Source organism: Poeciliopsis prolifica, unplaced genomic scaffold (genome assembly GCF_027474105.1).
Source record: "Poeciliopsis prolifica strain line A6 unplaced genomic scaffold, Auburn_PproV2 SCAFFOLD070, whole genome shotgun sequence".
Classification (NCBI taxonomy): Eukaryota; Metazoa; Chordata; class Actinopteri; order Cyprinodontiformes; family Poeciliidae; genus Poeciliopsis; species Poeciliopsis prolifica.
In genome coordinates this window covers 632,881-660,039 of record NW_026562445.1, presented here as the reverse complement: position 1 = coordinate 660,039, position 27,159 = coordinate 632,881, and the positions used below count along the sequence as shown (strand labels likewise).

Below are 27,159 nucleotides of genomic sequence, written 5' to 3'. Positions count from 1 at the left end.
TAATACATCCTAAAGTAAATACATCCTAAAGTTAATACATCCTAAAGTTAATACATCCTAAAGTAAAAACACCCTAAAGTTAATACATCCTAAAGTTAATACATCCTAAAGTAAATACATCCTAAAGTTAATACATCCTAAAGTAAATACATCCTAAAGTTAATACATCCTAAAGTAAATACATCCTAAAGTTAATACATCCTAAAGTTAATACATCCTAAAGTAAATACATCCTAAAGTTAATACATCCTAAAGTAAATACATCCTAAAGTTAATACATCCTAAAGTAAATACATCCTAAAGTTAATACATCCTAAAGTTAATACATCCTAAAGTAAATACATCCTAAAGTTAATACATCCTAAAGTAAATACATCCTAAAGTGAATACATCCTAAAGTAAATACATCCTAAAGTAAATACATCCTAAAGTAAATACACCCTAAAGTAAATACACCCTAAAGTTAATACACCCTAAAGTAAATACATCCTAAAGTAAATACATCCTGAAGTTAATACACCCTAAAGTAAATACATCCTAAAGTGAATACATCCTAAAGTAAATACACCCTAAAGTTAATACTCCCTAAAGTAAATACATCCTAAAGTAAATACATCCTAAAGTTAATACACCCTAAAGTAAATACATCCTAAAGTAAATACACCCTAAAGTTAATACACCCTAAAGTAAATACATCCTAAAGTAAATACACCCTAAAGTAAATACATCCTAAAGTAAATACATCCTAAAGTAAATACATCCTAAAGTAAATACATCCTAAAGTTAATACACCCTAAAGTAAATACACCCTAAAGTAATACATCCTAAAGTAAATACATCCTAAAGTAAATACATCCTAAAGTTAATACACCCTAAAGTAAATACACCCTAAAGTAAATACATCCTAAAGTAAATACATCCTAAAGTAAATACACCCTAAAGTTAATACATCCTAAAGTTAATACATCCTAAAGTAAATACATCCTAAAGTTAATACATCCTAAAGTAAATACATCCTAAAGTTAATACATCCTAAAGTAAATACATCCTAAAGTTAATACATCCTAAAAGTTAATACATCCTAAAGTAAATACACCCTAAAGTAAATACATCCTAAAGTAAATACACCCTAAAGTAAATACATCCTAAAGTAATTACATCCTAAAGTAAATACATCCTAAAGTTAATACATCCTAAAGTAAATACATCCTAAAGTTAATACATCCTAAAGTAAATACATCCTAAAGTTAATACACCCTACAGTTAATACATCCTAAAGTTAATACATCCTAAAGTAAATACATCCTAAAGTTAATACATCCTAAAGTAAATACATCCTAAAGTAAATACATCCTAAAGTTAATACATCCTAAAGTCAATACATCCTAAAGTAAATACATCCTAAAGTTAATACATCCTAAAGTAAATACATCCTAAAGTAAATACATCCTAAAGTAAATACACCCTAAAGTAAATACACCCTAAAGTAAATACACCCTAAAGTTAATACATCCTAAAGTAAATACATCCTAAAGTAAATACATCCTAAAGTAAATACACCCTAAAGTAAATACACCCTAAAGTTAATACATCCTAAAGTTAATACATCCTAAAGTAAATACATCCTAAAGTTAATACACCCTAAAGTAAATACACCCTAAAGTTAATACATCCTAAAGTAAATACATCCTAAAGTAAATATATCCTAAAGTTAATACATCCTAAAGTAAATACATCCTAAAGTAAATACATCCTAAAGTTAAATACACCCTAAAGTAAATACATCCTAAAGTAAATATATCCTAAAGTTAATACATCCTAAAGTAAATACATCCTAAAGTTAATACATCCTAAAGTTAATACATCCTAAAGTTAATACATCCTAAAGTAAATACATCCTAAAGTTAATACATCCTAAAGTAAATACATCCTAAAGTAAATACATCCTAAAGTTAATACACCCTAAAGTAAATACATCCTAAAGTAAATACATCCTAAAGTTAATACATCCTAAAGTAAATACATCCTAAAGTTAATACATCCTAAAGTAAATACATCCTAAAGTAAATACATCCTAAAGTAAATACACCCTAAAGTTAATACATCCTAAAGTAAATACATCCTAAAGTAAATACATCCTAAAGTAAATACATCCTAAAGTTAATACATCCTAAAGTAAATACATCCTAAAGTAAATACATCCTAAAGTTAATACACCCTAAAGTAAATACACCCTAAAGTAAATACATCCTAAAGTAAATACATCCTAAAGTAAATACATCCTAAAGTAAATACATCCTAAAGTTAATACATCCTAAAGTAAATACATCCTAAAGTAAATACTCCCTAAAGTAAATACATCCTAAAGTTAATACTCCCTAAAGTAAATACATCCTAAAGTAAATACATCCTAAAGTAAATACATCCTAAAGTAAATACATCCTAAAGTAAATACATCCTAAAGTTAATACATCCTAAAGTAAATACATCCTAAAGTTAATACATCCTAAAGTAAATACATCCTAAAGTTAATACATCCTAAAGTAAATACATCCTAAAGTAAATACATCCTAAAGTTAATACACCCTAAAGTAAATACACCCTAAAGTTAATACATCCTAAAGTTAATACATCCTAAAGTAAATACACCCTAAAGTTAATACACCCTAAAGTAAATACATCCTAAAGTTAATATATCCTAAAGTTAATATATCCTAAAGTAAATACATCCTAAAGTTAATACATCCTAAAGTAAATACACCCTAAAGTTAATATATCCTAAAGTTAATACACCCTAAAGTTAATACATCCTAAAGTTAATACATCCTAAAGTTAATACATCCTAAAGTAAATACATCCTAAAGTTAATACATCCTAAAGTTAATACACCCTAAAGTTAATATATCCTAAAGTTAATATATCCTAGAGTAAATACACCCTAAAGTAAATACACCCTAAAGTAAATACATCCTAAAGTAAATACATCCTAAAGTTAATACACCCTAAAGTAAATACACCCTAAAGTAAATACATCCTAAAGTAAATACATCCTAAAGTAAATACATCCTAAAGTAAATACATCCTAAAGTAAATACATCCTAAAGTTAATACATCCTAAAGTAAATACATCCTAAAGTAAATACATCCTAAAGTTAATACACCCTAAAGTAAATACACCCTAAAGTAAATACATCCTAAAGTAAATACATCCTAAAGTTAATACACCCTAAAGTAAATACACCCTAAAGTAAACATAAAGTAAATACATCCTAAAGTAAAAACACCCTAAAGTTAATACATCCTAAAGTAAATACATCCTAAAGTTAATACATCCTAAAGTAAATACATCCTAAAGTTAATACATCCTAAAGTAAATACATCCTAAAGTTAATACATCCTAAAGTAAATACATCCTAAAGTTAATACATCCTAAAGTAAATACATCCTAAAGTTACTACATCCTAAAGTAAATACATCCTAAAGTTAATACACCCTAAAGTAAATACATCCTAAAGTTAATACATCCTAAAGTAAATACATCCTAAAGTTAATACATCCTAAAGTAAATACATCCTAAAGTAAATACATCCTAAAGTTAATACCCTAAAGTAAATACACCCTAAAGTTAATACATCCTAAAGTTAATACATCCTAAAGTAAATACATCCTAAAGTAAATACATCCTAAAGTAAATACATCCTAAAGTAAATACATCCTAAAGTAAATACATCCTAAAGTAAATACATCCTAAAGTAAATACATCCTAAAGTAAATACATCCTAAAGTAAATACACCCTAAAGTTAATACTCCCTAAAGTAAATACACCCTAAAGTAAATACATCCTAAAGTTAATACACCCTAAAGTAAATACATCCTAAAGTAAATACATCCTAAAGTAAATACATCCTAAAGTAAATACATCCTAAAGTTAATACATCCTAAAGTAAATACATCCTAAAGTTAATACATCCTAAAGTAAATACATCCTAAAGTAAATACATCCTAAAGTTAATACACCCTAAAGTAAATACACCCTAAAGTTAATACACCCTAAAGTAAATACATCCTAAAGTAAATACCCTAAAGTAAATACACCCTAAAGTTAATACATCCTAAAGTTAATACATCCTAAAGTAAATACATCCTAAAGTTAATACATCCTAAAGTAAATACATCCTAAAGTTAATCCACCCTAAAGTAAATACATCCTAAAGTTAATACATCCTAAAGTAAATACATCCTAAAGTTAATACATCCTAAAGTAAATACATCCTAAAGTAAATACATCCTAAAGTTAATACACCCTAAAGTAAATACACCCTAAAGTTAATACATCCTAAAGTTAATACATCCTAAAGTAAATACACCCTAAAGTTAATACACCCTAAAGTAAATACATCCTAAAGTTAATATATCCTAAAGTTAATATATCCTAAAGTTAATATATCCTAAAGTAAATACACCCTAAAGTAAATACATCCTAAACTTAATACACCCTAAAGTAAATACACCCTAAAGTTAATATATCCTAAAGTTAATATATCCTAAAGTTAATATATCCTAAAGTTAATATATCCTAAAGTAAATACACCCTAAAGTAAATACACCCTAAAGTTAATACATCCTAAAGTAAATACATCCTAAAGTTAATACACCCTAAAGTAAATACACCCTAAAGTTAATATATCCTAAAGTTAATATATCCTAAAGTTAATATATCCTAAAGTTAATACATCCTAAAGTTAATATATCCTAAAGTTAATACATCCTAAAGTTAATATATCCTAAAGTAAATACACCCTAAAGTAAATACATCCTAAAGTTAATACACCCTAAAGTTAATACATCCTAAAGTAAATACACCCTAAAGTAAATACACCCTAAAGTTAATACACCCTAAAGTAAATACACCCTAAAGTAAATACATCCTAAAGTAAATACATCCTAAAGTAAATACACCCTAAAGTAAATACATCCTAAAGTAAATACATCCTAAAGTAAATACACCCTAAAGTTAATACATCCTAAAGTAAATACACCCTAAAGTTAATACACCCTAAAGTAAATACATCCTAAAGTAAATACATCCTAAAGTAAATACACCCTAAAGTAAATACATCCTAAAGTAAATACACCCTAAAGTTAATACACCCTAAAGTTAATACACCCTAAAGTAAATACACCCTAAAGTAAATACATCCTAAAGTAAATACATCCTAAAGTAAATACACCCTAAAGTTAATACATCCTAAAGTAAATACACCCTAAAGTTAATACACCCTAAAGTAAATACATCCTAAAGTAAATACATCCTAAAGTAAATACCCTAAAGTTAATACATCCTAAAGTAAATACACCCTAAAGTTAATATATCCTAAAGTTAATATATCCTAAAGTTAATACATCCTAAAGTAAATACACCCTAAAGTAAATACATCCTAAAGTTAATACACCCTAAAGTAAATACACCCTAAAGTAAATACATCCTAAAGTAAATACATCCTAAAGTAAATACACCCTAAAGTTAATACATCCTAAAGTAAATACACCCTAAAGTAAATACACCCTAAAGTAAATACATCCTAAAGTAAATACATCCTAAAGTTAATACACCCTAAAGTAAATACACCCTAAAGTAAATACATCCTAAAGTAAATACATCCTAAAGTAAATACATCCTAAAGTAAATACATCCTAAAGTAAATACACCCTAAAGTAAATACATCCTAAAGTAAATACATCCTAAAGTAAATACATCCTAAAGTAAATACATCCTAAAGTAAATACACCCTAAAGTAAATACATCCTAAAGTAAATACACCCTAAAGTAAATACATCCTAAAGTTAATACACCCTAAAGTAAATACATCCTAAAGTAAATACATCCTAAAGTAAATACACCCTAAAGTTAATACTCCCTAAAGTAAATACACCCTAAAGTAAATACATCCTAAAGTAAATACATCCTAAAGTAAATACATCCTAAAGTTAATACACCCTAAAGTAAATACACCCTAAAGTAAATACATCCTAAAGTAAATACATCCTAAAGTAAATACACCCTAAAGAAAATACATCCTAGAGTAAATACATCCTAAAGTTAATACATCCTAAAGTAAATACACCCTAAAGTAAATACATCCTAAAGTAAATACACCTAAAGTAAATACACCCTAAAGTTAATACACCCTAAAGTAAATACATCCTAAAGTAAATACACCCTAAAGTAAATACATCCTAAAGTAAATACATCCTAAAGTTAATACACCCTAAAGTAAATACACCCTAAAGTTAATACACCCTAAAGTAAATACATCCTAAAGTAAAAACACCCTAAAGTAAATACATCCTAAAGTAAATACATCCTAAAGTTAATACACTAAAGTAAATACATCCTAAGTAAATACATCCTAAAGTTAATACACCCTAAAGTAAATACACTAAAGTTAATACACCCTAAAGTAAATACATCCTAAAGTAAAACACCCTAAAGTAAATACACCCTAAAGTAAATACATCCTAAAGTAAATACACCCTAAAGTTAATACACCCTAAAGTAAATACATCCTAAAGTAAATACACCCTAAAGTAAATACACCCTAAAGTAAATACATCCTAAAGTAAATACATCCTAAAGTAAATACACCCTAAAGTAAATACTCCCTAAAGTAAATACATCCTAAAGTAAATACACCTAAAGTAATACATCCTAAAGTAAATACACCCTAAAGTAAATACATCCTAAAGTAAATACATCCTAAAGTAAATACACCCTAAAGTAAATACATCCTAAAGTAAATACACCCTAAAGTAAATACATCCTAAAGTAAATACATCCTAAAGTAAAAACACCCTAAAGTAAATACATCCTAAAGTAAATACACCCTAAAGTAAATACATCCTAAAGTAAATACACCCTAAAGTAAATACATCCTAAAGTAAATACATCCTAAAGTAAATACATCCTAAAGTAAATACACCCTAAAGTAAATACACCCTAAAGTAAATACATCCTAAAGTAAATACACCCTAAAGTAAATACATCCTAAAGTAAATACATCCTAAAGTAAATACACCCTAAAGTAAATACATCCTAAAGTAAATACATCCTAAAGTAAATACACCTAAAGTTAATACATCCTAAAGTAAATACACCCTAAAATTAATACACCCTAAAGTAAATACATCCTAAAGTAAATACATCCTAAAGTAAATACACCCTAAAGTAAATACATCCTAAAGTAAATACACCCTAAAGTTAATACACCCTAAAGTTAATACACCCTAAAGTAAATACACCCTAAAGTAAATACATCCTAAAGTAAATACATCCTAAAGTAAATACACCCTAAAGTAAATACATCCTAAAGTAAATACACCCTAAAGTTAATACTCCCTAAAGTAAATACATCCTAAAGTAAATACATCCTAAAGTAAATACACCCTAAAGTTAATACATCCTAAAGTAAATACATCCTGAAGTTAATACACCCTAAAGTAAATACATCCTAAAGTAAATACATCCTAAAGTAAATACATCCTAAAGTAAATACACCCTAAAGTAAATACACCCTAAAGTAAATACATCCTAAAGTAAATACATCCTAAAGTTAATACACCCTAAAGTAAATACACCCTAAAGTAAATACATCCTAAAGTAAATACATCCTAAAGTAAATACATCCTAAAGTAAATACATCCTAAAGTAAATACACCCTAAAGTAAATACATCCTAAAGTAAATACATCCTAAAGTAAATACATCCTAAAGTAAATACATCCTAAAGTAAATACACCCTAAAGTAAATACATCCTAAAGTAAAAACACCCTAAAGTAAATACATCCTAAAGTTAATACACCCTAAAGTAAATACATCCTAAAGTAAATACATCCTAAAGTTAATACACCCTAAAGTTAATACATCCTAAAGTAAATACACCCTAAAGAAAATACATCCTAGAGTAAATGCATCCTAAAGTAAATACATCCTAAAGTTAATACACCCTAAAGTAAATACATCCTAAAGTAAATACATCCTAAAGTAAATACCCTAAAGAAAATACATCCTAGAGTAAATACATCCTAAAGTTAATACATCCTAAAGTAAATACACCCTAAAGTAAATACATCCTAAAGTAAATACCCTAAAGTAAATACACCCTAAAGTTAATACACCCTAAAGTAAATACATCCTAAAGTAAATACACCCTAAAGTAAATACATCCTAAAGTAAATACATCCTAAAGTTAATACACCCTAAAGTAAATACATCCTAAAGTAAATACATCCTAAAGTAAATACACCCTAAAGTAAATACACCCTAAAGTTAATACACCCTAAAGTAAATACATCTAAAGTAAAAACACCTAAAGTAAATACACCCTAAAGTAAATACATCCTAAAGTAAATACACCCTAAAGTTAATACACCCTAAAGTAAATACATCCTAAAGTAAATACACCCTAAAGTAAATACACCCTAAAGTAAATACATCCTAAAGTAAATACACCCTAAAGTAAATACATCCTAAAGTAAATACATCCTAAAGTAAATACACCCTAAAGTAAATACATCCTAAAGTAAATACATCCTAAAGTTAATACATCCTAAAGTTAATACACCCTAAAGTAAATATATCCTAAAGTAAATACACCCTAAAGTAAATACATCCTAAAGTAAATACATCCTAAAGTAAATACACCCTAAAGTAAATACATCCTAAAGTAAATACACCCTAAAGTAAATACATCCTAAAGTAAATACATCCTAAAGTAAATACACCCTAAAGTAAATACATCCTAAAGTAAATACACCCTAAAGTAAATACATCCTAAAGTAAATACATCCTAAAGTAAAAAACACCCTAAAGTAAATACATCCTAAAGTAAATACACCCTAAAGTAAATACATCCTAAAGTAAAACACCCTAAAAGTAAATACATCCTAAAGTAAAATACATCCTAAAGTAAATACATCCTAAAGTAAATACACCCTAAAGTAAATACACCCCTAAGTAAATACATCCTAAAGTAAAAACACCTAAAGTAAATACATCCTAAAGTAAATACATCCTAAAGTAAATACACCCTAAAGTAAAATACATCCTAAAGTAAATACATCCTAAAGTAAATACATCCTAAAGTAATACACCCTAAAGTAAATACACCCTAAAGTAAATACATCCTAAAGTAAAAACACCCTAAAGTAAATACATCCTAAAGTAAATACATCCTAAAGTAAAAACACCCTAAAGTAAATACATCCTAAAGTAAATACCCCCTAAAGTTAATACACCCTAAAGTAAATACATCCTAAAGTAAAACACCCTAAAGTAAATACACCCTAAAGTAAATACATCCTAAAGTAAATACACCTAAAGTTAATACACCCTAAAGTTAATATATCCTAAAGTAAATACACCCTAAAGTAAATACACCCTAAAGTAAATACATCCTAAAGTAAATACATCCTAAAGTAAATACCCCTAAATTAAATACACCCTAAAGTAAATACATCCTAAAGTAAATACACCCTAAAGTAAATACATCCTAAAGTAAATACACCCTAAAGTAAATACATCTAAAGTAAATACACCCTAAAGTAAATACACCCTAAAGTAAATACACCCTAAAGTAAATACACCCTAAAGTAAATACACCCTAAAGTAAATACATCCTAAAGTAAATACACCCTAAAGTAAATACATCCTAAAGTAATACACCCTAAAGTAAATACATCCTAAAGTAAATACACCCTAAAGTTAATACACCCTAAAGTTAATATATCCTAAAGTAAATACACCCTAAAGTAAATACACCCTAAAGTAAATACATCCTAAAGTAAATACACCCTAAAAGTTAATACACCCTAAAGTTAATACACCCTAAAGTAAATACACCCTAAAGTAAATACATCCTAAAGTAAATACACCCTAAAGTTAATACACCCTAAAGTTAATATATCCTAAAGTAAATACACCCTAAAGTAAATACACCCTAAAGTAAATACACCTAAAGTAAATACATCCTAAAGTAAATACACCCTAAAGTAAATACATCCTAAAGTAAATACACCCTAAAGTTAATACACCCTAAAGTTAATATATCCTAAAGTAAATACACCCTAAAGTAATACATCCTAAAGTAAATACACCCTAAAGTAAATACATCCTAAAGTAAATACACCTAAGTTAATACCCTAAAGTTAATATATCCTAAAGTAAATACACCCTAAAGTAAATACACCCTAAGTAAATACATCCTAAGTAAATACATCCTAAAGTAAATACACCCTAAATTAAATACACCCTAAAGTAATACATCCTAAAGTAAATACACCCTAAAGTAAATACATCCTAAAGTAAATACACCCTAAAGTAAATACATCCTAAAGTAAATACACCCTAAAGTAAATACACCCTAAAGTAAATACACCCTAAAGTAAATACACCCTAAAGTAAATACACCCTAAAGTAAATACATCCTAAAGTAAATACACCCTAAAGTAAATACATCCTAAAGTAAATACATCCTAAAGTAAATACATCCTAAAGTAAATACAGCTAAAGTAAATACATCCTAAAGTAAATACACCCTAAAGTAAATACATCCTAAAGTAAATACATCCTAAAGTAAATACATCCTAAAGTAAATACACCCTAAAGTAAATACACCCTAAAGTAAATACATCCTAAAGTAAATACACCCTAAAGTAAATACATCCTAAAGTAAATACATCCTAAAGTAAAACACCCTAAAGTAAATACATCCTAAAGTAAATACACCCTAAAGTTAATACACCCTAAAGTAAATACATCCTAAAGTAAATACACCCTAAAGTAAATACACCCTAAAGTAAATACATCCTAAAGTAAATACACCCTAAAGTTAATACACCCTAAAGTAAATACATCCTAAAGTAAATACACCCTAAAGTAAATACACCCTAAAGTAAATACATCCTAAAGTAAATACATCCTAAAGTAAATACACCCTAAATTAAATACACCCTAAGTAAATACATCCTAAAGTAAATAACACCCTAAAGTAAATACATCCTAAAGTAAATACACCCTAAAGTAAATACATCCTAAAGTAAATACACCCTAAAGTAAATACACCCTAAAGTAAATACATCCTAAAGTAAATACACCCTAAAGTAAATACACCTAAAGTAAATACATCCTAAAGTAAAAACACCCTAAGTAAATACATCCTAAAGTAAATACATCCTAAAGTAAATACACCCTAAAGTAAATACATCCTAAAGTAAATACATCCTAAAGTAAATACATCCTAAAGTAAATACACCCTAAAGTAATACCCTAAAGTAAATACATCCTAAAGTAAAAACACCCTAAAGTAAATACATCCTAAAGTAAATACATCCTAAAGTAAAACACCCTAAAGTAAATACATCCTAAAGTAAATACACCTAAAGTTAATACACCCTAAAGTAAATACATCCTAAAGTAAAAACACCCTAAAGTAATACACCCTAAAGTAAATACATCCTAAAGTAAATACACCCTAAAGTTAATACACCCTAAAGTTAATACATCCTAAAGTAAATACACCCTAAAGTAAATACACCCTAAAGTAAATACATCCTAAAGTAAATACATCCTAAAGTAAATACACCCTAAAGTAAATACACCCTAAAGTAAATACATCCTAAAGTAAATACACCCTAAAGTAAATACATCCTAAAGTAAATACACCCTAAAGTAAATACATCCTAAAGTAAATACACCCTAAAGTAAATACACCTAAAGTAAATACACCCTAAAGTAAATACATCCTAAAGTAAATACACCCTAAAGTAAATACATCCTAAAGTAAATACACCCTAAAGTAAATACATCCTAAAGTAAATACATCCTAAAGTAAATACACCCTAAAGTAAATACATCCTAAAGTAAATACACCCTAAAGTAAATACATCCTAAAGTAAATACATCTAAAGTAAAAACACCCTAAAGTAAATACATCCTAAAGTAAATACACCCTAAAGTAAATACATCCTAAAGTAAATACACCCTAAAGTAAATACATCCTAAAGTAAATACATCCTAAAGTAAATACATCCTAAAGTAAATACACCCTAAAGTAAATACACCCTAAAGTAAATACATCCTAAAGTAAATACACCCTAAAGTAAATACATCCTAAAGTAAAAACACCCTAAAGTAAATAATCATAAAGTTAATAACCTAAAGTAAATACACCCTAAAGTAAATACACCCTAAAGTAAATACATCCTAAAGTAAATACATCCTAAAGTAAATACACCCTAAAGTAAATACATCCTAAAGTAAATACATCTAAAGTAATACACCCTAAAGTAATACATCCTAAAGTAAATACATCCTAAAGTAAATACATCCTAAAGTAAATACATCCTAAAGTAAATACACCCTAAAGTAAATACATCCTAAAGTAAATACATCCTAAAGTAAATACATCCTAAAGTAAATACTCCCTAAAGTAAATACATCCTAAAGTAAATACATCCTAAAGTAAATACACCCTAAAGTTAATTAACCCTAAAATAAATGAACTCTAAAGTAAATATTCCTGCTGTTTTTATCCAGGTTCTAAATTTGTTTGAAAATAACAATCTGGTTCACTTATTAAATAAAGATAAAGATAAAAAGTAAGTACACCCAGGATTCAGTGAAAAGTCTTTATCAATGTTTCATTTCATTCTGGAGTCATTTTGGCCTGCAGGAACTTTGACTAGGCCATAGAGGACCTTGGTCCCGGTTCTTTGGTGACCTGGTTTGGACTCTAGAATCACCTCACTCCGGCAGCCATCTTGTTTCCAGAGGGAAGAGGCTTCCCGAGTCTTGACCTTTGACCTGCTAACTGGTTCCAATGGAGTCTGGGAACGTTTTCCCCTCTGGAGAATGATGGGTCCAGGTGGTTTGGAGATGACCTTTGACCCTTCCAGTCTCTGCGTCTCTGGTTTAGACTGATCAGCTGACTGGGGTGTACTTAGTTTTGAACGTGCTCTGCTTCGGTCGGCGGCTCACGGGTGATGTCATCCCGGCTGCGTCGGCCATCTTGAAACTGTGCTGAGTGAAGCTGGAGTCGAAGCTTCGCCTGTTTCTGTGGAACCGCAGCCAAACGTTTTATTTCTGCCGCTGACGGAGAGCAGACCATCGGTTTCATTTCACTTTGGGAACTGAACGGAGAAGAAGAACGGCGTAGTTCAAGTCCCAGGAGGAAATGATTGTTTTCAATCATTTAACGGCATTAAAATCTGACTTTTCAGCCATTGATCATTAAAGACCCATAAAGTTTCTCCATAATAACTATCATCAATATTTTTGCTGAGAGTCTAAATAGAAATCTTGTGATTTCCTGTCAGTTTACAGGAAATGACATCATGTTCAGTCATCATTTCCAGCCCAACTGCAGTTATTTATTGGTTTCATGTGAGAATCAGCTGATCGCTGACTGAACATGTCATCGGGGGCGGAGTTAAAAATGTCTGCCTTCTGTAGGAAACGTTTGTTTACCTTTTCTTACTTTTTTATCATTTTCAAGCAGTTTCCCGACTTATGTTAATTTTCAAAGAAAAGTAATGAACTCAACAGGTCCAATCATTAATGTGATGTCACGGTAACGGTGTCGCTGGCACTGACCAGGTCCAGTAAAGTTTCTCAGTATTTTTGACCTTCATCATACTTTCTGTCATATCTGCTGTTTCCATACTAGGAATCATGTATGAAGATGATAAATATGGAAGTAAAACTGAGGCGGTACGTTGAGTTTTCTGGTTGACAGAAAACCCGTCATTTCAGACGGAACCGGTTCTGACTCAGAAGCAGCAGGAGGGCAAGCGACAGGAAGTCAGCGTTTTCTGAGCGTCACCTTTTTGTTTTAGCAGTTCACACAGGAACTGGTTTGCATGTCACTCTGACAGCATGCTGGCTTGTCTGGCTGCACAGAACCAGAACGGGCCGGGTTCCGGGCCCAGAGACGGCTGCCACGTTCTGCTGCAGGCCCAGTGGAAACTGATAGTTTAACGGGTTTTACTGGAAACATTTTGGCTAATTAGTCTGGCAATAACTGACCCAGTTTCAATGCAGCATGTAGATTTGTAGTCCAATTAATAACCATTAATTGATTATTGGAATAATCTACTAATTTAGCTATTAATTAATCATTAACTGTAGTAAACAAAAATCAATTTGTTTTTTAAAAACTCAGATCAGTAATAAAACCAAAACAAAAATATAAAATAAATTAAAAAATCAGGTTGATTTTTCTGGATTCACAGATCAATACCTGGATAGAAAACGATGCAGTTTTTAAAATCTTTTTGTCTTGAATTCAAAGTGTATAAATGTTTTAGCTGAATTATGGCTCTGAGTTTGTTTTCTCCAGTTAATCAATGGCTACACTAGATGATATTGATTGATCAGATTAATCGTTTCAGGTCTAGTTAGTTTCTCTGTGTGGAAGCTTTTAATAAAAAGGAAGGAAATTTTATTTATATATCACATTTTCAGCAACGGGGGAATTAGAAACGCTTTACATAAAGTAGAGGAAATACAAACAACATAAAGGACAAACAAAAATGTGTGTGTGTGTTTGTGCGCGTGTGTGTGTGCACGTGTGCATGTGCGTGTGCGTGTGTGTGTGTATGCGCGTGTGTGTGTGTGTGCGCGTGTGCGTGTGTGTGTGCGTGTGTGTGTGTGTGTGTGTGTGTGGGTGTGCGTGTGCGTGTGTGTGCGTGTGTGTGTGTGTGTGCGTGTGTGTGTGTGCGTGTGTGTGTGTGTGTGTGTGTGCGTGCGCGTGTGTGTGTGTGTGTGCGCGTGTGTGTGTGTGTGTGTGTGTGCGTGTGTGTGTGCGTTTGCGTGCGTGTGCGTGTGTGTGTGCGTGCGCGTGTGTGTGTGTGTGTGCGCGGGTCTGTGTGTGTGTGTGTGTGCGCGTGCGCGCGTGCGTGTGTGTGTGCGCGCGTGCGCGCGTGTGTGTGTGCGCGTGTGTGTGTGTGTGTGTGTGTGTGTGTGTGTGTGTGTGTGTGTGTGTGTGTGTGCAGAGAAGGGCCAGGTGTACAAGCAGAAGAAGCCCACCATGTACCCGCCGTGGAGCTCCACGTTCGACGCCCACGTCCACCGCGGCCGCATCATGCACGTCATGGTGAAGGACCGGACGGCCGAGCTGCGGTCCGAGGCCACCGTGGCGCTGGACTCTCTGGCCACGCGCTGCAAGAAGGAGAACGGCAAGCTGGAGATCTGGGTGGGTGGAGCAGAACCGCATCGGGTCGAACCGGACCAGACTGGTCAGAGGATGCTCAGAATGTTGATTAATGTTTTGATCGATTGATTAAAGCTGCTGGTTTGTCTTTAATGTCCAGAGGGCCGCAGAGACTGAGCCTTAAAGGGCCGGTTACATCTAAAATGGGCTTATTGCATCATGCTCTGTTCTCCATCATAAACAAACCGGAGATTTCCTTTAATCTCCATGGCAACCATTCTGCTGCTAAACATCTGGATGGGCCTAGCCCCGCCTTCGAGATGCAGTTTTTCCTCCATTGAGCTCCTTCAGACTAGCCAGCAGCAATTAGCAAACAGCTGCTGAGCTCATTAGTAGCTGCTGCTCAGAGCAACGCAGGTAAAAACACTAAAGGGTTAATAGAGGAGCCATGTTGGGATGACTTCCTGGAGGCGGAGCTTCAGAAAGACCAGGAGCTCTTAAAGAGACAGAGGCTCAATTTCAAGAGGTCAAATCAGGAAATAAAATTTAATTTCAGTCATATTGACATATGAAGAATTTTTATAAGAATTTAATATATGTGTTAATAAGAAGTATAAATGCAGAGAAAATTTTTACAGGTTTTAACTGTTATCAATGCACTCTGCTACAACCGGCCCTTTAAGAATATCAATGACCTAAATATGACCAAAATGAGGATTAATTTAAAAGGAAATGATGTAATTGAGCTGATAAAGTTTCAGGTTTTCATTAATTTAATGGTTGAATTAAAGGAGAATTTATTTCAGTTATAATTTAGTCATATAAAACCTGGAAACTAAGAAAAATCAGAGAAATATAAACTTTTTGCTTCACATTGTCAGACACATTTTCTACTTATCAAAAGTTAAATGAGTTTTTATCTCCGGCTGAGATCGGAGATTTTCTGCCAAGCGTTTCCTTCCCAAACAAACAGAAACTAAATAAAATCCTGCAGGCCGTTTGTTCTGCAGATGGAAGGTTTTATTTGTGCTGGTTTTGTGTTTCAGCTGGAGATGAAGCCGCAGGGCCGCCTGCTGATGGAGGCCCGGTACTACCTGGAGAAGAGCGGTGAGTGTCCCATCAGTAACTCCACCAGCAGAAATCTTCACTACTGCAATATTTAGTAAGCAGAGTAAATGTTTAATAGACAGAAGCATAGACGCAAAACTTCTAATTGTCGTTTCTTGTTGAATGAAATTCATCCATTTTGCTGATTATTTTATAAACTGGAAAAAATATTTAATCTTTTCAAAAGCAGAATCCAGGTTAGAGTTCAAAACCACTTCCTGGTTTAATCCAGCTGCAGCAGCGTATGAAGGTCAAAACAAAAACAGTCCATTTCTGCCCAAAAAGTCAGAATTTTTAAAATTTATTTCAGAATCAAAAGATGAAATATTTGACTTTTCCTTGAAAAATTTTTGTCTAAAAATATTTTTCGGTGGAAATATTTGACTTTTTAAACTTAGAAATGTTCTAAAATAAAACCAGAAAATTTCTAAGATTAATCTCAAAATTTAACGGTGACCCCTAGGGTGTGTTTAGACTCTACAGGTCACGGGGTCATGTGCTGGTGTGTTTAGACCCTAGGGGTCACGGGGTCGCGTGCTGGTGTGTTTAGACCCTAGGGGTCACGGGTCGCGTGCTGGTGTGTTTAGACCCTAGGGGTCACGGGGTCATGTGCTGGTGTGTTTAGACCCTAGGGGTCACGGGGTCATGTGCTGGTGTGTTTAGACCCCAGGGGTCACGGGGTCATGTGCTGGTGTGTTTAGACCCTAGGGGTCACGGGGTCGCGTGCTGGTGTGTTTAGACCCTAGGGGTCACGGGGTCGCGTGCTGGTGTGCTTAGACCCTAGGGGTCACGGGGTCATGTGCTGGTGTGTTTAGACCCCAGGGGTCACGGGGTCATGTGCTGGTGTGTTTAGACCCCAGGGGTCACGGGGTCATGTGCTGGTGTGTTTAGACCCTAGGGGTCACGGGGTCGTGTGCTGGTGTGCTTAGACCCTAAGGGTCACGGGGTCGCGTGCTGGTGTGTTTCAGACGCTGCGGGTCAGGCCGGCGCCGACCCGGACTCGGAGCACGGCAGAGACGGCCTGTTCACCCTGCACCAGCGGCGCGGCGCCATCAAGCAGGCCAAAGTTCACGTAGTGAAGTGTCACGAGTTCAGCGCCACCTTCTTCCCTCAGCCCACCTTCTGCTCCGTCTGCAAAGAGTTTGTCTGGTAAGAACCGACCGGAACCAGCCCAATCTGGCTGACCCGATTCGACCCGACTGGACCGACCCAGACCAAACCGGTTCCTGACTCGGCGCTCTTTCTGCTCTGCAGGGGTCTGAACAAGCAGGGCTACCAGTGCAGACGTGAGTCTCCGTGTTTCCCATGATGCATCAGGAGACGGCCATCCTGTGGCGGTGTCCTCCATGTCTCTGTCCCTCTTGTCTCTGTGTGTCTCCCAGAATGCAACGCTGCCATCCACAAGAAATGTATCGACAAGGTCATCGCCAAATGCACCGGGTCGGCGGTGAACAGCAAGGAGACTATGGTGAGTTTATACCAGTTCTGGTTCTGGTTCTGTTCGGGTTCTGGTTTTTGGCCGTTTGTGTCAAGCTGCATTCTGACTCTGCAGATCCATAAGGAGCGCTTCAAGATCGACATGCCGCACCGCTTCAAGGTGTACAACTACAAGAGCCCCACCTTCTGCCAGCACTGCGGCACCCTGCTGTGGGGTCTGGCCAAGCAGGGGCTGAAATGTGAGGGTGAGACGCCGCCTGCACACGGCTAACCATGGCCGCCACACTTCGATTAGCATCAAGACGGCTAAACATGGCCGCCACACTTCGATTAGCATCAAGACGGCTAAACATGGCCGCCACGCTTCGATTAGCATCAAGACGGCTAAACATGGCCGCCACACTTCGATTAGCATCAAGACGGCTAAACATGGCCGCCACGCTTCGATTAGCATCAGGACGGCTAAACATGGCCGCCACGCTTTGATTAGCATCAAGACGGCTAAACATGGCCCGCACTCTTCGATTAGCATCAGGACGGCTAAACATGGCCGCCACACTTTGATTAGCATCAGGACAGCTAAACATGGCCGCCACGCTTTGATTAGCATCAAGACGGCTAAACATGGCCGCCACGCTTCGATTAGCATCAAGACGGCTAAACATGGCCGCCACGCTTCGATTAGCATCAAGACGGCTAAACATGGCCGCCACGCTTCGATTAGCATCAAGACGGCTAAACATGGCCGCCACGCTTCGATTAGCATCAGGACGGCTAAACATGGCCGCCATGCTTTGATTAGCATCAAGACGGCTAAACATGGCCGCCACGCTTCGATTAGCATCAGGACGGCTAAACACATGGCCGCCACACTTTGATTAGCATCAGGACAGCTAAACATGGCCGCCACGCTTTGATTAGCATCAAGACGGCTAAACATGGCCGCCACGCTTCAATTAGCATCAAGACGGCTAAACATGGCCGCCACGCTTTGATTAGCATCAAGACGGCTAAACATGGCTGCCACGCTTTGATTAGCATCAAGACGGCTAAACATGGCTGCCACGCTTTGATTAGCATCAAGACGGCTAAACATGGCTGCCACGCTTTGATTAGCATCAAGACGGCTAAACATGGCCGCCACTCTTCGATTAGCATCAAGACGGCTAAACATGGCCGCCACTCTTCGATTAGCATCAGGACAGCTAAACTTTCAAATCTTCCCACTGATTCTCAGCTGGATTCAGGGTGGACTTTGACTAAGCCATTCTAAAACCTGAATCAGCTGTGATATAAACTGTCCCATAATGTCTCCGGCTGTATTTTCCACTTTGTCATTCTCTTCTTCACCATCCGCTCCAGCCTGAATCCCTGTTCCTTTATTTCTTTGTTCCATATTAACTACCAGCTGTCGTTAATTCTGTCACAGATGTTCCTCCGTAGGCAGGCCAGTCGATTTGACTGTTCCCAGTTTGTATCTCAGACTGGGAATCTTCGACTGCTGTAGATTTTAACAGTTATTGGACATTAGTTGTATGAACTGAATGAAATTCAGGAACATAAAATGTTTCCCACAACAAACCAGATGATGTTTCAGATGCTTTATGTAACATAAGAGGCTTATTTTCCAAACCCATAAAGATAATTTCATGTGCAGCAGGAGGAATTATCATGATTTATGCCTCGGCGTTGCATCATGTGCAGCTGCTGCTGGAGATGCTGCCATCAGAAATATGATCCAGCAGCTGCATCATTTAAACTGCATCATTTTAACACTTTAAGACAAATTTAGTTTGCAGAGATTTCAGCATTATGATTGATTGTAATATGAAACAAAATCAAACTGTAATTGATGTGATTTTTCTGTTTTATGTGCAGAGTGCAGCATGAATGTTCACCATAAATGCCAGAAGAAGGTGGCGAACCTCTGCGGCGTCAACCAGAAGCTGATGGCTGAAGCTCTGGCCGTCATCGAGAGCCAGCAGCAGGTCAGGACGTCTGCAGATATTCCCTCGTTGAAACCTTCTCAAGATGATCATTTCATAAAGGCATAAATATTAAAGCTCCCTGATGTTATAAATTCTGACATCTCAAAGAGGAAAACCCTTAAATGCTTAGAGAAAATTAATATTTTCCAGAATGTGAGCGGATCCAGAAAAAGATCCCAGTTTTAAACCATTCCTGAATGCACCACTGGCCTCTTTCAGCTCTTCTGCTGTTTTTATCCACATATTTCTGACGAACTGTGAAATATTCGAGTTTTAACCATGGAAAATTGTTCTTGTTTTCTTGTACACATGCACTTAATCTAGACATTTTGTTTTTGATGGAAATGTGTTCCTCCAAAGTCATTTTATTTTCCTTCTGATACTCCGTCAAACCCAGCAGCTGTGTTGTCCGGTAACAATTTTTGCTTTACTTTGAGGTTCTGACCAGCATTTAATCTGAAAATGTTCAGTTGCATTTTCTATGGCAGCCGAAGCGGCAGAATCGACCCGACTCCTACGGGAAGGGAACGCCTCACAGGCTGCAAAACCGTCTCATGATGAGTCAGATTTCCTTATAACAGAAACGGTTTCATGAGTCATGATCCTGTGTGCTGATCAAAGTTTCTTCAGAAACCCAATTGTTTATTTTTACACTTCTTTAAATGTAATCATCATACATAAAAATCTGTTCATTTGGCTGTAAAATAAATCTCTTCTGCCGGCCGGATCCTTTCCTCGACGTCTCAGAATTAAGATTTACTCTGTGAAGCAAATTCATTATTTGCCAATTATTTAATTTGGAACAAACAGTAACAATCCACAATATTTCTGCTAGAGGGGAAAAAATTGAATGAATGAAAATTGCAAATTTTCTCCAAACATTTTTCCGTGTTGTAAATTTACAGTCAATAATTAACAACAATAATTTTGGTTATTCACATATTTTTCACTGTTATTTATTGGTTCAGTCTCAACTGTCTGATTAGGAGCCAAATATTCAGCTCCAAACTGAACGCTGAGCTCTAGAGCTAAATACTGATTAGCTCTGAAGTAGCTAAATATTTAGTTTACAAATTAAATATTTAGCTAACAAGCTCAGTTGACTATCAAAGCGAAATATTTATTCACTTGCTGATACCGGTTCTGTTTTTAATGACAACGTTTAGTTTCCAGTAATTTGAAAGTAAAACAAAATAATTTTTGATTGTCTAATTTATTGATCTGTTGGGTTTTATTTTCCCTCTGAAGGCGAGGAGTACTAAAGACGGTGACGTCACGGGTCGAGAAGGTCCGGTGGGCGTGGGCCAGCCGGGTGTGATGCGCGCGCCGTCCGGGTTGGTACCGGCTCTGCCCGTCACATCGCCGCCTGCGAGCAAAGGTACGCCGCCGCTGACGTCATCACCTCCTCCTCCGCTCGCGAACGTCTCACCGGAGGTTTCCGTTCGCCGGCAGATCCGACGGGCGTTTTGTGGGAGGGGCCGACCGAGGTGAGCAGGCCGGGCCCCGAGGCGGCCCCGGAGGAGCCGCTGTACGCCGTCCCAAAGAAGGACCATCAGCAGAAGTTCACCATCGACGACTTCGTCCTGCACAAGATGCTGGGCAAAGGAAGCTTTGGGAAGGTGCGGCGCCGCCAGCTTCAGCGGCTCTGTCACACTTTGACTCATTGACACGTCAGCCAGGCTTGTGGTCAGGCCTGTTTCCACGGAAACATGTCACCTGGTCAGCAGGTGGCCTGTTTCCACGGAAACATGTCACCTGGTCAGCAGGTGGAGGCGGACCCGTCCAGAGTTGTGCAGAACCTCAGACCCGTCTTCCTGTGGTTCCAGGTGTTTCTGGCCGAGCTGAAGAGGAGCGGGAAGTTTTTCGCAGTGAAGGCTCTGAAGAAGGACGTGGTGCTGATGGACGACGACGTGGAGTGTACGCTGGTGGAGAGGAGGGTTCTGTCTCTGGCCTGGGAGAACCCGTTCCTCACACACCTGTACTGCACCTTCCAGACCAAGGTGATGACCGCAGACCGCGCGAGGCGCTGCCGGTTCTGACTGCTGCAAACCAGCTGCAAACAGGAAACACAAGCTAGAGGTGTCAGAGCTGCACAAACAACAGGAAGTATGAAAAGCTGCAACTCGCTCCTCAAGGTGGAGGTCCTCCAGGCCACCAGGGGGAGTCAGGAGTAAATCATATCGCCTATGGAAAAATGCAGCTGAAAAAACGATTTGAAAAAGATATGAAGTTCTTCCTCCAAGTCCTCGCTGAGCGACTGGTCCCAGTGTGTTGGTGGATGCCCCCTGGTGGTCTGGAGGACTTGGAGCGAGTTTCACTCTTGCGGTTGTTTTGTTTTTCCCTTTGCTCCCATTTCCTGTGGCTCCAGCATTTTGATTATTTATTACGGAATTTTTGGTTTGCTTTTTAAATTGATATGATTATGATTTTCTTTTAATTTCTCAATAAAGTGTTGCAATTAAATGTAGAATTGAATTGTAGGTTCTGTTTCCTGCAGTTCCAGTGTATTTTTCTGTTTTTTGTGTGCCTGGTTGTTTGCATCTTGTTTGGATCTGAAATATAAAAGGGTCAGACATGAAGAGAGACGATCTGGTCTCTGATGTGGTTCCGGTTCTGAACTGGAAATATCAGCCCAAGGTTCTTGACAGAACAGATTTAAATCTGCTTAATCCTGATTCATTCTTAAACAAGCAGAACCAGGCAGTAGTGAATGGAAGCAGCTGAAAGTCTGATAATCCCGTCATGTTGAACTGCATACAGTAAAGTCTCAGTCTTTGTTTTATCTCCTTACAGCTGCCTCAAATTAGAAATGCAGTCCAGCTGTTTCTCCTTCATGTGACTCAGTTTCTCATGATGCCATTTTGGTTTTCTCCAGGAGAACCTCTTCTTCGTGATGGAGTATCTGAACGGAGGAGATCTCATGTTCCACATCCAGACCTGCCACAAGTTCGACCTGCACAGAGCCACGTAGGTCTTCCTGCTGCCGCGGCCACCGAGCTGGGAAAAGTATTTACACCCTGGAAAATGTCTGCAGTCACAGTTCAGTGTTCCAGATCCACAAACATTAAGATCTGAATAAAAACAAAAAGGATTTCAACGCTGAAAAGTAATCAGCTTCAGTTTTATCAAACTGAGGTTTCGGTTCTGGTTCTCACTCGGTTGAGATGATTACTTTGTCAGTTAATAAATTCAAATATAATTTTAAAACAGCAGTTTTTGTTCTATAAGTTTGATGATATCATTAATGATAATAAAAGTTCATGATGGTTCATGATGGCTTCGCTGCTGTTCTCAGCATGAAAAAGTTTTTTAGTTGGGAAACATTTTAAATTAGCACGGATTCACCGCCAGACGTTTCTCTTACTTACAGAGCAATAAAACATTTTACCTCCAGCTCAGAGTAAAGCTGGACAAAAGTTCATTTTTAAAAAGAAAACTTTTAGGAGCAATGTCCTGGAATGGTTAATTATTGTATATTTTATGAATTGAACAACATCTTTATTAACTGGATTTTATTGCTATTTATGTCATATTTGAATGGTTCCTGCTGTATGATGAGTGTTTTAGTGGTGGAGCCCAGAAACAATGAAATCTCCTTCTGTTGAATTAATCTGATCTGCTTTTCGTCCTGCAGGTTCTACGCAGCCGAGATCGTCTGCGGCCTCCAGTTCCTGCACTCCAAGGGAATCATCTACAGGTGGCGTTGTGCTGCGGCGTGGTGTGTGGTGCTGCGGCGTTGTGCTGCAGCGTTGTGCTGCAGCGTTGTGCTGCAGCGTTGTGCTGCAGTGTGAGCCTCAGACAGCAGGCTGACTCTGCGCTTCTCCCCTGCAGAGACCTGAAGCTGGACAACGTCCTGCTGGACTCGGACGGACACATCAAGATCGCCGACTTCGGCATGTGTAAGGAGAACATGCAGGACGACCTACGGACCTCCACCTTCTGCGGGACGCCAGACTACATCGCCCCAGAGGTGAGCGGCCGCGGGTTTGGGTCAGGGGTTCTGGTTGGTGTGTGAGGCTGATGCTTGTTGCCGTGCCGACAGATCCTGCTGGGCCAGAGGTACAACAGCTCGGTGGACTGGTGGTCCTTCGGGGTTCTGCTCTACGAGATGCTGATCGGTCAGTCGCCGTTCCACGGCCGCGACGAGGAGGAGCTCTTCCAGTCCATCCGGACCGACTCGCCCGTCTATCCCAGCTGGCTCACCAAGACGGCCAGAGACATTCTGGTCAAGGTGAGACTCAGACCACCGGAACCAGTCCAGTCTGTCTAAGAGAACATGCTAAGCCCAAGCATGCTAGCATGTTCTGAAAACATCTTCGGTTTCTTCTTTCCTGCTTTACTTCTGTTTCAGTCCAGATCCATCTTCCTGGAGCTGAAGTCCAATTTTCTCCCAAACTTTTATTTACAGTTCAATTTTCTACAGAAATTAAACCAAACTGTCTTTCTAAAACTAAACATCCAGGTGTTTATCTTACCTGTATTATAAAATGCTGAATTCTGTTGGAAGACCTGCTTATACAGGAAGTTCTGTTCTGACAGAGAGAATGCTAATTAAACCTTTTCCGATGAATAATCAGACTTTCTGGTTTTGTTGGTAAATCTGTCCGGTCGTAATGGCGACCTGGTTTTCTCCAGCTGTTTGTCCGAGAGCCGGAGGAACGACTGGGAGTGAAGGGAAGCATCCGGCAGCACGGCTTCTTCAGCAGCATGGACTGGAGCGCCCTGGAGCAGCGACAGGTGGCGCCGCCCTTCAGGCCCACGCTGGTAAGTTAAAACGCAGCTCCAGGTGCTTGGAGGTATTATTTATTATATTATGGAGGGAACATTCAGGTGTAATGGGGGTTATTTTATCTGAACTATTAGTTTGTTTTGTTTAGAACTCATGTCTTAATGACTCAAAAATAGATACATTTTTCAATGTATCTATTTTTGATACATTGTTGAACAGTTAGCAGGTTCCTGCTAACTGTGATCCTCCTGAGACCCAGATCCATTTTCTCCTCATTCAATCTGTTTATGGACTTGACATCATTTATGTTGCTACAGAAAGAAAAATATCTTCAGAAGCTTCAGATATAAAAATGATCTGATTACATCTGAAACATTTAAACTAAAAAGAGTGATCTCAGATCAGAGCCTTGAGGTACTCCTGTTTTCATATAGCAACAGATTGTTGTATTTTGGTTTCTGCTGAGAAACAGAGAAGCTTAACGATGAAAGAGGAGGACCTGGCTTCTCCTCCGATGACCGATGGATGGATGGATGGATGTCCAAGTCTTTACTCAGACCAGTTGGTGATGCAAACAGGAAACCAGTTTTAGCATGTAAGAAAATCTTTCCCTTCATTTTCTCAGACGTCACCAAGCGACTGCAGCAACTTTGACAAAGAGTTCATCAACGAGAAGCCGAAGCTGTCGTGTGCCGACCGGACGCTCATCAACAGCGTGGACCAGACCATGTTCAAGAACTTCTCCTTCGTCAACCCAGGGATGGCCCGCATCGCCGCCCGCTGACCCAAAACACCCAGGGATGGCCCGCATCGCCGCCCGCTGACCCAAAACACCCAGGGATGGCCCGCATCGCCACCGCTGATCCAAAACACCCAGGGATGGCCCGCATCGCCGCCCGCTGACCCAAAACACCCAGGGATGGCCCGCATCGCCACCCGCTGACCCAAAACACCCAGGGATGGCCCGCATCGCCACCCGCTGACCCAAAACACCCAGGGATGGCCCGCATCGCCGCCCGCTGACCCAAAACACCACCACTGACTGAAACCGAGTCAAACTAAATCGCCACCCTCTGTATGCCAACGAAGGTGAACCGGTCAACCCCACTGGGACTGGACTGTGGAACCTGGCAGGTCTGGTTTGTTCTGAGGTTCCTGCTAACTGTGATCCTCCTGAGACCCAGATGCATTTTCTCCTCATTAAAACTGTTTATGGACTTATAAATCTCAATGCATTTGTTTTCCAGACCGCCTCAGAATGCTGAAGGCTTTAATTACTCATTTATTTATGGGTTTCATGTTTTCCTCAGGGAGAGCGGTCTGTTCATTTGAACTGATGTTCCTCCAGCTGCACCACATTCCTCTCTGAATTCAGGTGTGTTGAAGCTAAAGTAGCAGGCCTGATTCAGAACAGGAGTCGACATCAATGTTCCAGACAATTTACATGGAGACAAATATTTCTGATTTAACACAAGACGTTCAAAAAGTGAGTAAATTAGCGGGACTTGAAAAATGTTTAATCAAATTACAGCACAGTCTGTAATTAATCACATTTAATTACACACATATCTACCAAATCAGCAACATTCTTATTTCAAAAGCAATTTCTGCTGCTGATTTATTAATAAATAGACATACAGCCTCAAAAACAAATATATTTTTTGTAATCTCTTTAGGTTATTAAACCATCAGATTGAAGCAAAGTGCTGTTCCAGCCATTTGGCTTTCAACTGATATATGGAATTAATTACAAAAAAATAATTCTGTAGAAACAAAGAAGCTGACGTTATTATCTGAACTGCTGCTACATGTTTAGCATTGAAATGCTACTTTAGGCTAACTCCCTTTAGCACAATTTGAACACAACAGTAATCTCCAACGTCCCATCATGTTGGCTTGAAACTGAAATTAACCGCCGAAGAGCCGAGAGAAGCGGCTTTGTCGTCCGTCGCTGTTAGCGGATATCGCTTGTGCGTCAGATTTATGGGCGTACCAGAAACGTGCTGTCGCCGGATCCTTCGTATGTTAAAAAAATTAAAAGGCGGCTAATATATTAAACACGTTAAAATCCGTCATTAATTATTGACAGTAACACGTTGAAGTCTGATACTCAGATGCTGCTAGCGGCCGCTACTATATTTCTATCTTCTCAATTAGCATTAGCTAACTGAGTCACTCTGCATTAGCATTAGCTAACTGAGTCACTCTGCATTAGCATTAGCTAACTGAGTCACTCTGCATTAGCATTAGCTAACTGAGTCACTCTGCATTAGCAACTCTCCTTCAGCTGGTTTACTGGACCTTAAGGATCACATTGAACCACAGTTACAGGAAATAAATACCTCTAAAAGTAAAATAAGAGCCTGAATATGGTGCTGATGCCTCAATTTAAAAGTTTATTCCTGTTTGTTTATGTTCATGAAAGCATGTCAGTTTTCTCCGCTGGGTCTCAGGGGGATTTCTGGTTCCTCATAATGTGTAAATAAAACTTACATGTGATGAATTTGGATGTAAATAAGTGAGCTGTACTGTAGTCATGTGGAATATACAGATCCTGTATATTAATATTAATAAAGTAGGTTTGTTTTTAAATGTTTGAGTGGTTCTGCCTGTCCTAAACAGGAAGTAATTGGATCATTTCCTACACAATAATAGAAACGGATGAAGCTGAAGGTCTGACCGGATCCATCA

At 37.0% G+C, this 27,159-nt stretch overlaps 1 protein-coding gene across 4 annotated transcripts in view; it reads left to right on the top strand.

Annotated features, from left to right (window-relative positions):
* The window catches only part of prkcq (protein kinase C, theta), a 37,138-nt gene that overhangs the window by 9,428 nt on the left and 551 nt on the right, over positions 1 to 27,159 (top strand). For 3 of the 4 annotated variants that reach the window (XM_055020766.1, XM_055020764.1, XM_055020765.1), the window contains exons 3-18: positions 15,050 to 15,249; positions 16,254 to 16,314; positions 17,283 to 17,463; positions 17,569 to 17,600; positions 17,697 to 17,782; positions 17,867 to 17,996; positions 19,630 to 19,739; positions 20,988 to 21,117; positions 21,192 to 21,358; positions 21,566 to 21,739; positions 22,615 to 22,706; positions 23,374 to 23,436; positions 23,571 to 23,709; positions 23,782 to 23,970; positions 24,375 to 24,503; positions 25,094 to 27,060. In XM_055020766.1, the coding sequence (XP_054876741.1) occupies positions 15,050 to 15,249; positions 16,254 to 16,314; positions 17,283 to 17,463; positions 17,569 to 17,600; positions 17,697 to 17,782; positions 17,867 to 17,996; positions 19,630 to 19,739; positions 20,988 to 21,117; positions 21,192 to 21,358; positions 21,566 to 21,739; positions 22,615 to 22,706; positions 23,374 to 23,436; positions 23,571 to 23,709; positions 23,782 to 23,970; positions 24,375 to 24,503; positions 25,094 to 25,252 (2,042 nt within the window). In that variant the 3' untranslated portion in view covers positions 25,253 to 27,060. Of the gene's footprint in view, positions 1 to 15,049; positions 15,250 to 16,253; positions 16,315 to 17,282; positions 17,464 to 17,568; positions 17,601 to 17,696; positions 17,783 to 17,866; positions 17,997 to 19,629; positions 19,740 to 20,987; positions 21,118 to 21,191; positions 21,359 to 21,565; positions 21,740 to 22,614; positions 22,707 to 23,373; positions 23,437 to 23,570; positions 23,710 to 23,781; positions 23,971 to 24,374; positions 24,504 to 25,093; positions 27,061 to 27,159 lie in introns of those variants that run through there. The other variant, XR_008604807.1, reaches the window with a different exon arrangement.